This window comes from Euleptes europaea, chromosome 4, assembly GCF_029931775.1.
Source record: "Euleptes europaea isolate rEulEur1 chromosome 4, rEulEur1.hap1, whole genome shotgun sequence".
NCBI classification, from domain to species: domain Eukaryota; kingdom Metazoa; phylum Chordata; class Lepidosauria; order Squamata; family Sphaerodactylidae; genus Euleptes; species Euleptes europaea.
In genome coordinates, this window is record NC_079315.1 from 97562289 (window position 1) to 97574185 (window position 11897).

Here is an 11897-nt window from a genome sequence, read left to right on the forward strand (position 1 = left end):
GGGATAGGCAGAAATAACAGACATTTACCACTCGATATTTATACTGAAAAATAAATAGGCTTACTGTAAGTGAGTAGCTGCCTTCTTCCAGCATTCTTCTAGCTTACAAAGGAATAGTGCTGCATAAGTTAAAGCTACTGGGTTGGAGGGTATATATATAAAATCTTTCTTTCAAGCGTAACTGATCCAAGCTAATTTCTCAAGGTAATTTCTACACTTGAAGTCTCTCTCTGTCTTTCTACTAATAACCTTCTATAGAAATAGATTTCTCTCTCTCTCAAAAAAAAAGAACTCAGAATATATGAAGTAGAAGTGTTGGGGAGGGGGGAATGTTAACACAATCCTTTGTGCATGTGGAAAAAAATGTACCCAGCACTGAATCCTTATACGAGATGAGCTGTGTTGAACACATCAGTTGAACAATTAACTTAACTTGAGTCTCACCAAGCTATTATGAGTGGCTTTCATTCTTCATGATTCATATATTTGTTATAACTACACATGATATTTCTGTTAAGGACAGAGATGCTGTTCGAGAAGAGAAAGGCAAGATGGATAAGCTGCTTGAAGAATCTACTCTGCCTGTCAACAAAAGGGGTAAGGGTGAGCCAGGACTGTGATGAGGTTAGAGGGCAAGGAGAGAGAAAAAGACCACAGGAAAATGGCAATAGAAAAAGACTGGTCTTTTGATATATCACTATTAAAGGCAGAGTTCGTTTTATGACTTTGTCATTCCCTTTTTCTTTTCTCCTCATGTTTCTCCTATTAAAGTTGAAACTGTTCAAGGAGAAATCCCGATCTAGAGATTTCTATATAATATTGGGCCATACTGCATCACAAAACACCAGATTTTAAACATAGTATTTTTAAAGGCAGAGATCTTATGGGAATCGTCTATCAAAAACAACATTTTCTATCCCTTTTAACTCTATTTTAGAAGCAGCAATTCTGATCTCTAAAGGTTCGTGAAATATTACCGCCAAGTATGTACCATGCAGAAAGAGGCCCCACTTTGGAAATATACTGACCGAACATCATCACACTATTATGACACTTCTTGGGTGGATAAGGCTAATAAATTAAAACTTCATCAAACAACACAGAGGTCCTACTAATGGGCAGAAGGTCTGACTCAAGAACTGAGCTACCTCGTATCCTGCGTGGGGTTGCACTCCCCCCCCACCCTCCAAGAAACAGCAGGTTTCAGCCTTGGAGGTGGTGCTGGACCCAGGTCTCCTGTTGGATAAGCAGGTTGTGGCAGTGGTTAAGAGAGCCTTTCACCAGCGGCAGCCTTTACTGGGTAAAAGATCTTGCCACTGTGTTGCGTGCCCTGGTTACATGTAGATTAGACTACCGTGTCATAGTCTATGTGGGACTGCCCTTGAAGAGTGTCCAGAAACTACAATTGGCATGGAATGCTGCAGCAAGAATGGCGACTGGAGTAAGTCATGTAGATCATATCATTCTGGTCATGTTCCATCTCCACTGGCTTTCAGTTTGATTCCAAGACCAGGTGAGGGTGCTGGCATTAACTTTTAAAGCCTGATACAGCTTGGGACCAGCATACCTTAAGGACTTTCTACTCCCATAAGAACCTACCCAACCATTATTCCTTCATTCCATTCTTTATGCTTGAGGACCAACTGGTCATAAGCAAAACAAATTCAGTAAATTCCATAATACATAAAAAACCATAATACAAAAATATAATATCTAAACAGTACAGTTAAAAAGAGGTATCATTAAAAACCATAGATAAAAATTTTGCCACAGCAAGGGTTACATTTGGGTCAGTATCAGCCAAAAACTTTGCAACTATCTCTTGCTTTAGGGCAGGTCCCCACCTCTGAATGTATGTTCTGATCCATTTGTCTCTGGTGAGATCATGCTTTTTACAATCTACAAAAAAATGCCAAACAGTGTCCAAACTCCCTGATCCACAATCACAAAATCGCTTGGAAAAGGGGATCCCTGAAAATCTGCCTGCTAACTCCCCCAATGGCAGTGCATTGAACCTGGCCTTGAAGAAAAAAAGCACTCTGTACTTGGGGACAGTTAAAAATTTACAATAAGCAGGTAGAATCTTTGGAATGGGGAGGCCCAGATGGTACAAGGAGCATACCATGTGCGCTCTGCAGCCAGTGCTCCATTTGTCAAGTTGCAACACTCTAGATCATTGGAGTCATCTTTGGAGGCCCAGCTTCAGGTGCCCTGTCATCTGAGTTTAGATGCTTCTTGGTCATCACACAAAAACTGTTCCCCTCTGTCATTATGTTCTGCCAATGGATGAAGATCTTTTTGTTTTATCTGGAGTCAAAAAGGGCAAGAGTCCAGTAGCACCTTAAAGACTAACAAAAATATTTTCTGGTAGGGTATGAGCTTTTTGGAGTTCCCTTACTAATCCTGCTTCCTGCATTTTTTTAAAAAAGTTGGTTTTAAATCTTTTTAATTGTTCACCACCCTGAGGGCTGTAAGGGCACTGTAGTGGGCAGAGGGTCAGAGTAGGATCTCTGAAACCCGAGTTCATATCCCCATTCTGCCAGGGAAGCTTGCTGGGTGACCTTGGGCCAGTCATACACACTCAGTCTAATCTACCTCACAGGGTCTTTGTGAGGATAAAATGCAGGAGATGAAGTTGTAAGCTGCTTTGTGCCCCATTGGTGAGAAAGGAGAGGTATAAATATAAATATGTAATGGGATAGAAAGGCAGGATAAAACTGTTTTAAAGTTTTAAAATGTCAGCAAGCTGTCATGCTGGTGTCTTCCTCCATACAAGACAGGGAAAACGAAGAGCACAGCACATTTCTGGGTGGATACCAGACACTCCAACCACTGTCAAAGGCTTTCACGGTCAGAGTTCATTGGTTCTTGTAGGTTATCCGGGCTGTGTGACCGTGGTCTTGGTATTTTCTTTCCTTTTCAATCGATATTTACTTATACCAAGACCATGGTCACACAGCCCGGATAACCTACAAGAACCAATAAACTCCAACCACTGCTACTCATGACTTCTTTTGCCTTATAGCATCAGAGTCATGTGGAACAGCCGAAACAGAAACAGCTTCTGACACAACTACCTACAAGGGATAGGTAGTGGTGCCTAATAGACACTCAATCCTAATAGGTGAATCACACTAGATAAGAACCCCCCAAGGGGAGGGGAGAACTCTAGGAAATGAAAGAACACAATGGAGGTGCCACACTCTCAAATCCATAGTTCAAACTATGTGAAGAGTATTGTCGAAGGCTTTCACGGTCAGAGTTCATTGGTTCTTGTAGGTTATCCGGGCTGTGTAACCGTGGTCTTGGTATTTTCTTTCCTGACGTTTCGCCAGCAGCTGTGGCAGGCATCTTCAGAGGAGTAACACTGAAGGACAGTGTCTCTCAGTGTCAAGTGTGTAGGAAGAGCTCAAACCCAACTCCCTTCTGACTATATATATTACTCTTCCTACACACTTGACACTGAGAGACACTGTCCTTCAGTGTTACTCCTCTGAAGATGCCTGCCACAGCTGCTGGCGAAACGTCAGGAAAGAAAATACCAAGACCACGGTTACACAGCCCGGATAACCTACAAGAACCTATGTGAAGAGTGTTTGACCCAACTTGCTTTGACCCCACCATGGTGCAACACAGGCAGGATGCTGCTGCAGTTATCTTGTTTGTGGGCTTCGTAGAGGCACCTAGTGGCTTCCATTCTTCATGATTCATATATTTGTTATAACTACACATGATATTTCTGTTAAGGACAGAGATGCTGTTCAAGAAGAAGAGAAGAGAAAGGCAAGATGGATAAGCTGCTTGAAGAAACTACTCTGCATGTCAACAAAAGGAGTAAGGGTGAGCCAGGACTGTGATGAGGTTAGAGGGCAAGGAGAGAGAAAAAGACCACAGGAAAATGGCAATAGAAAAAGACTGGTCTTTTGATATATTACTATTAAAGGCAGAGTTCGTTTTTTGACTTTGTCATTCCCTTTTTCTTTTCTCCTCATGTTTCTCCTATTAAAGTTGAAACTGTTCAAGGAGAAATCCCAAATCCTGGTTGTCCACTGTGTGAACAGTCTGCTGGACTTGATGGGCCTTGGTCTATTGCTACCTCAGAAGGTTACTTGTTACCATCATAGTGTCTCTTGGTTCTTTCCAGCCAGCCTTCCAATAGGGTAGAGGACAGGATGGATCCCATACTCAGTACGGCGCCAACTATCTCCTAAGCCTACCAACATGACCAACAGCTACAAGGACCAGTGTGCATCTGCTGTCAGGCTGCCAACTCTCTTCTTCTACTCTGCTTTTGCACCATTCCAAGCTGCTTTACAGACAAGTTTTTGACCTGTACAGTTGTGCTTGTCATGGGTGTGAAGTGACAGGGAAAGCTTTGTTGTCTGCCAATGCAGTTTTTAAAAGCACAGGATTCGTGCTAGACCTAGAGAGCCAGCAATCCCATTTACCTGACTTGCCTTCAGAACTCTATTCCTTGGTGCTGTTTACTAAATGTTTGGATTGTTTCTCAGCTCTCTCTCTGGGTTTGACAGACAGGGATTGGTTCCCACATGCATGTTCATTTTTAACCTCAAGTTTTTCTGCTATAATACTAGACCTTGGGGGTACCCAATGAAGTTGATGAGTAATAACAGATTCACGATAGACAAAAGGAAATAGTCCTTTACTCAAAGAGTAATTAAATTGTAAAATACATTGCCAGTGAACACAGTGATGTCCACAAGCATAGATAGCTTTAAAAGGGGATTAGACAGACTCATCAAGGGTAGATCCATCAATGGCTACTAGCCATGGTGACTAAAAGGAAAGCTCCACATTCAGACAGCAAACCTCTGAATCCCAGTGCTAGAAGGCAACATCAGGGGAGGGCTTTGGCATTAATGACCTGTAGTCATCCTGAGCAACTGGTTTGTATCTGTGTAACAGGATACTGGACTAAACAGATAGTTCTTATGTTCTCAGCTATTTTCACCATGAGAGAGGACAGAGAGGGTCTCCCTGATCACTGCTGGTTTTTGATAAGCCACATAGGTTACCTAATGGGAATGGGAGAAAGAGAGCAAAGGTTGCTGGAATCAATGGCAACAGTAATTAACCACAGGAATGCAGAGGAAGCATAACAACATGAGAAGGTGGCTAAGCAAAATGACTGGAGTCTGATACAGTCAATCAGCACAAGCAGCCCCTCCTCAATGTTTAAATTTGTTGGTAAATGAATTCCATTAATCCATTCGCAGTGTCAAGCTCTTCCAGCGGTTGCTGTATGATTATTTTAGGCATTTTTTTCTATCTAGAAGATATTATCAGAGATACTTGATTTTACAGTTATCAAACCAGTGAATTTGTGCCTCTTCTTCACAGCAAAAATGTTATAAAATAAACATAAAGAGTTGAGAAAATGACCTTAACCCCACTGGTCCTTTGCACATCTATGTTCACAATATCAGCCCCATACCTCTTAACTGCTAAGTTTCAAGAAGTTTAATGAAGAGAAGTTTGTTTGGAGTGGAATAGATCTGCACAAGGAGCCAAGTGTGAGGAAGGAAGGGCAAATAGTAAAAATGAAAGTCTTGGGATCTTTGTGTGTATAACCTGAGGTTTATCATATTACCATATTTTCTCCCTGGAGGAAAAAACTTATAATGGCAGCAGGCCATAAAAGAGACCCAGTTTAGGAATATTTTAATGAAGTTCCTCTACCTATGGGTAAGGCAGGCATGTGTGCAACATGGAAACACTACAATAAAGAAATTCAAGACCTGGTGGCCCAAATGAAACAACATCATGAGAACTGCTGCAGAAAACCATGATTTAAATCGATTTGATTTAAACCAAATCCACCCTGCAGGTCAGCATGCCAGAATTGCCATATATTGGTTGACTGGTTCCATGTCTGACACAGGAAGTCACTGGCATGTTCTTCCTGGATTGGATGGTGTGGTAGGCAATGTCCCTATGGTCTCTGGTTAAAATTACTATACTCTCATCTCCTTGAAGTCTTTTTTTTTTTTTTTTTTTGCTATTTCTTTCCTCTGCTGAGAGAGCATAGAATATTAGCTAGCTACACTGGTGCCACACCTGCATTGTTGTCAGCATTTGGTGCTTAGGAATGACTTATCTTCTCACCATGGGGAAAACTTTAAAAATTCCTCCATTTTTTTTAATATGGTGTGATGTACAACAGGATACAATCCCTATAACCACACCGAACAGCATATTCGGTTTTATGAGACAAGCTACTAGGATACTGTTTATCTAATATTTTAATTCACTTCATTTATTTACTTATTTACAACCTTTATCCCCAATGGAGATCCAAAGTGACTTACATGGTTCTCCTCTCTTCCGTTTTATCCTCTCAACAATCCTGTGTGGTAGGTTAGGCTGGCAGTGCATGATGGGCCAAGGTCACCCGACAAGCTTCTAATCCTAGTCAGAGAATCTGACCACTAAAACCACACTGCCTTAACACTGTGTAACACAAGCAACATTTCAAAAAACACTATGAAAACACAAAATTGACCAACAACAAGCTGTAAGATATGCTCACGGTGAATTCTCTTTCCAGAATGAATGAATTACTAGACAGACTTGGGCTTAAATTATTCAGTATTATTGTTTATCGTTTTAAAACTATGGATTCAGTATGGAACAACCACTGCAAAATGTTATTTGTGTTTCAGATGTTACTGAAAAATAGCAAAATGTGCATAATTTGATTCAGACCATATTTAGCATAAGGGAAATCTATCTTCCTTAAACATCCTCAAGATGTCACCTTTGAGATACTGAAATATTCAACTGAGTAACTTTTACACACACTAATCTAATATGGGAATTTAGACCACCACACATAGCCAGTTCACATGTACATGTGAATGAATATCTACACTGGGTTGCTTACTGAACTGGATGGATTTCTTTTCATCCACAACCAGCTGTTCATAATGAGTTGCAACAACTAAAGTAGAATTGTTGGTAAAAGGGAAATGTATGCTTTAAGAATGGCAGCATTTTTTACTCTGTTTTTCTTAAAAGATAGGAAGATACTGACGATTTCTGATTTAGTTCTCAGATCAATCACCTAGTTAACCTCTTACCTTTTCCCTCCAGAAATGAACACTGAAACTATTTTTGTAATTCTGAAAACTCAAATCATTTTTTTACTGAAGATCTTTGAAGATTTCTTTTCAAAAAAGTGCAGGCAATAAAATATATGTACACAACATACAGAAGAATCTTTCCCCTGTTGACTGAAAAATCACCTATATTTTAAGCATCGATTTAGCATTGTCTGGTAGAAAGGATAAATCAATTCTTTATCATATGGGAATGGAGTATGTTTAACAATTCCTAATCTCAGTGTTCTATAGAATCTACAAAATGAATTTTCCAGTTTTCATACTGTAATATTAGAGTATTTATATATAAACATTGCCAAATGCTGACTACTAGAAACAAACAGGACCAAGTTGACTTTGTTCCTGTTTCATAGGAGCATTCCATGTATCTTAGCTTCTGCTTGAAAGAAGGGTGAGAAACCTCTCCCACAGCTAGCCACGTCTGAAATAATTCATAAACCTAGGAGCACCATTAGTCATATGAAACAAAAGTAGGTACATTGCCATTATTTGCATATATTTTCATATTTACAGATATGCTTAGCAGTCATGTTCTATGTATCCTAAAATAGTCACATATTAGAACTGTTAGTATCACTTGTGTGATAGCGAAGTCAACTCTATGGAAAAAATACATAGTCATGGAATGACATGGACCTCACCGCAAATTATCTCTGTTTATTTCACGCAAATAGACAGATCTGATGACTCAGGTTGATTACTATTTTAAAATATCAGCAAAACAATGTACATGAAAATTCAAGTGCTTAATGAGAGCATATAGAAACTGTACTTTGGACTCAGTTGCGCCCTTCATGTATTACTTATTTCAATGGAACTATAATCCATTTACAGGATTGCAGGACCTACAGACTCTCTCCTGTTTGCCAGGCAAGGCATACTATATTGTACAAATATGCTTGCACAGGTAAAATATTTGAGTTACTTCAGAGCAGAAACAATGTTTTAAAAAATGTATTATCTTAGGAATTCACTTTGCATTTTAGGAATTATCTGAACTCTAAGAACGCTCTCTGTTATCTCACAAAGGCAATGTCTAAATTATACAGAACTAAACATAGATTCTAGATCTGTAAATGAGGTTAGATATGCTACATAAGTCAGTTATCAATGGCTCTATTCCTGCACCACTGAATCAGAATGCACCTGACATTTAATACTACCATACTTTGCATCATATGCTTTACATTGGTCCAACGAAGAACCATAAAAAAGGATCAAATAGTCTCAAAGCCCTTCTTATATTACAACTAATGCATATAAACCTGAAGAACTTACGTTAATGGCTTCCATAGGAATCTGCCAAAGTGTGTTTCGGTTAAGGGCAACACTCAGGAAAATCCTTCAATGTGTGTAACTAAGTAGAGTCACTATTTCAGCATAAATGATATTGCCAGACGCAACAAGTGCTGACCCATAAAAATACCAATCTGAGAATCCTATTCGAAAGGCATGTTTCTGAAAATGCGTAATCCTGTTATTATCCTTCTGTTGCAGAGAAGGTCTATCTATAATAAATCCAACAACACTGTGAAATGAAGTAAAATAACGTGAACTGTGTTCATTTCATTGCACTTGTAAAGAAAAACTTAATTTTGATTAACTTCAGAATTAGTTCTCATCAGCATGGCCATTCCACCTATTAAGGTATTTTATTTTTTAACACAATCTACAGAATATATACAGAAAACAGTATTCACCTGTTTTCTACAAGCTGCATAGAATTACCATGAAAACCTTTGTTCCTGCTGATTAGTTATGATGGCTTCTTGAGCCAGTGAGAGCTGATAAAACATTAGCCACTAACCGCCTGGATTTTTTATTTATTACTAGAAACATGAGGCAACATTTAGCCATACAGTAGTTTTAAAAATAGCATACGTACAGACACTAAGGCCATAAACCTAAGCATGCGAACTAAAAGTCCAATTGAAATCAGTGGGAAGAAATGTGGTCACGATCAAACTGCAAGTCTTTCTTTATGAGACCTGCAGCCTGAAGCTCTCTTATTAAGTTCTTCTCAAGCATGCACTGATGGTAGTATCCCCACTTCACAACATGGTTACTGAGACCAAATCAGATGAATGTGTAAATACAAAACAGCAAGGAGGTACGTTTAAAAATGGAAACAAAAAAAATTAATAGCTTCATATAGGTAGCAAAGGCACTTCAACCACCCGATTATTAAACATGTGCCATTTATTTTAATAACCACACTTGAAACATGGTTTCCAAGAATACTGCGAACTTGTCAGTAAATTTAACCAAAGGACGGCATACCAACTGCTAAAACTCAAGCAACCCGACAGCATGCTGCAACTTATTTGACTTGCTTCTTAAGCAGGACATATCTACACATTAGTGTCCTCTCAGGAGACCCACATAAAGCAGTTCCGCATTTTCAGGCTGCAATGAGGCAGAATAAGGCATTGGGGGGGGGGGGAACCGCACACACCATTAATTTGTCAAGCACCGAATATACCTCAAGCAAACCTGACGATTTCAGGAGACTGATCAGACTACCAAGCTGTTAATTTCAAAGCTTCGACCCCCACCCCCAGAAACCCCAGCTCCGGGTCCTACCCCACAGCAAATAAAAGAACCGCTTGAGGAATTAGCGGCTTTAGCCGCCCTGCAACTGAATGGCTGATGCATCCGGTCTTGGGTCCTCCTCCTCTTCCTCCACCACCACCCGTAGGATAAATTTAAACTTCAAAGACCTTTTTTTCCCTTTGCAGCCGCTAAGCAGATACCAAGCGGCTTTTCCGCACAGGAGGTCCACTGAACCAACACACACACACCTATTGCTCCAAGAGGGGGGAAATAATGCAAAAATAAAACGGGGGTGGGGGGGGGAGGAACCAAACGACAAAAGTAGAAATGCAAGAAATCTCGGTGCCAAAACAATGCGGGGAGGCACACTGACCCGCACCCAAGAGCGACCCCTGGCAGCCTATCTGCTGACAGCCCGGCCATTTATTCATGGAAGGTTTTGCATTGGATTTGTCACTCTATAGATGCACATTTCCCCCATCTGAATTCTCAAAACTCTGCATGGCGGCTTATTGTTGAGTTTTGAGAATATGGACGGGGGGGGAAAGTGCGTCTAAAGAGTGGCAAATCCAGTGAAAAACCTCCCGTGAATAAATGGCGCCCCTTTCCAACTCCAGGGAGGCAGCAAAGCCGGGCGAGCTCAGCCCGGGGTCGAACACGCAGCCCTCGGAGGGGGCGCCCAGAAGCCAAAAGCCCCCCTCCCCTCCCGCAATACCTGCCCACGGCGCGGAGGGAGGAAAGCAGGTGGCCCCAGGCACCTTCCCACTTGCAACCCCCCACCCCCCACCCCAAAAAGCCCTCTTCCCCCGACGGGCCTAAACGCACGCTCGGGGAGACCCCGCCGCCGGTCTCGAGAGTCACCTTCTTTCTTTTTTTCTTTTAACTTTTTTTTATTGATTTTTTTTATAACTAAACAAAAAACAAAAACGGGGGGCAAAAAAAACTAAAATAAAACCATAATACAAAAAAAAACACAACCTAAAAACACAAAATCACAAAAAAGAGCCTTTTTACAACCAATGTACACAATTTGCAAAATGTACAACTGTATAATTAGAATAACCTAATTCTTATCACAACCAATACATGTACACAATTTGCAAATGTACAACTGTGTAATTAGAATAACCTAATTCGTAAAACTAAAATAGTATAATAATATAATTTGTAAAATGTATAGCGCCTACTATCCACCACCCACCACCCTTGGACTTCCGGAGAAGTGTTTTGACAGGGTTTAAGAATCTGCTATTATTTTAAGAATCTGTTATTATTTTAAGAATCTATTATTATTGTTCTGTTCTGTTATTGTTCAAGAGTCACCTTAAAGCAGCCCCCCCCCCAAAACAACCACCACCACCACCACCACCACCACCCGGCCTCCACCGACCACCGTGTGGCTCACCCTGCAGCGGAGTGGGGCGGCGGCGGCGGCGGCTCCATGGTCTTCTCGGCTCCTCCGGCCCCCGCCGCTGGGTTCCCGGCGTCCGGCGGCGGCGGCGGCTCGTGGGAGCCGGCGAGGGGGAGGAAGCCGCGGCCGGGGGACGACGCGGGGCTGCAGGGGGTGGAGCGCAGCCCCGGAGGCGCGGGCTGGACGGCCGTGGGGGAGGGGGAGCCGGGGGCGGCGGCGGCGTCCCCCGAGAGGCGGAGGGGCAGCTCGGCGCACTCGGCGGGCTCGGGCAGCCCGTCCAGCTCCACGCTGCGCACTTTGCGCAGCTGCTTCCGCCGCCAGTCCGAGCGCGGCTCCCGGCTGCCGCCCGGGTCTCCCCTCAGGAGCCCTCCGACGCCGCCTCCAACGCCGCCGTTCCTCGCAAGCTTCGGGCTCCGGGCGGCCGCGACGGACGACAGGGGGAAAGAGGCGGCGGCGGCTTCGTTGCCCGAAGATAATCCCACCGACGAGGAGATGCGATTCGCGGCCGCCGCTGGTCCTCCCGCCGCCGCCATTTTCTCTGGCGGGTCACCTCACATCCCACGCTCGCACCCAGCCAGCCGCAGACCGGACTCTGAGGGGAGAGAGCGCGAGCGCCTGAGCGTTCGCCCCCCCCCACGCCAGCGGCGCGGGCTACGCAGGAGGCGTAGCGCGGAGGGGGCTGGGCCGCTGGGCGGACCCAGGTCGAGGGAGGGAAGCGCGAAGAAAGGGAAGGGGGCGGGGGCGATAGGTAACCCGCGCTCCCTCCGCGCCTCCTCGCCGCCCGCCAGGTA

General features: G+C 42.9%; 1 protein-coding gene across 1 annotated transcript in view; it reads right to left on the reverse strand.

Annotated features, from left to right (window-relative positions):
• Positions 1 to 11639, reverse strand: part of MAP3K1 (mitogen-activated protein kinase kinase kinase 1) — a 73124-nt gene extending 61485 nt beyond the window's left edge. Inside the window, exon 1 of the mRNA XM_056849036.1 lies at positions 11101 to 11639. Coding sequence (XP_056705014.1) covers positions 11101 to 11639 — 539 coding nt within the window. The remainder of the gene's footprint in view (positions 1 to 11100) is intronic.
• Between the last annotated feature and the right edge of the window lie 258 nt (positions 11640 to 11897).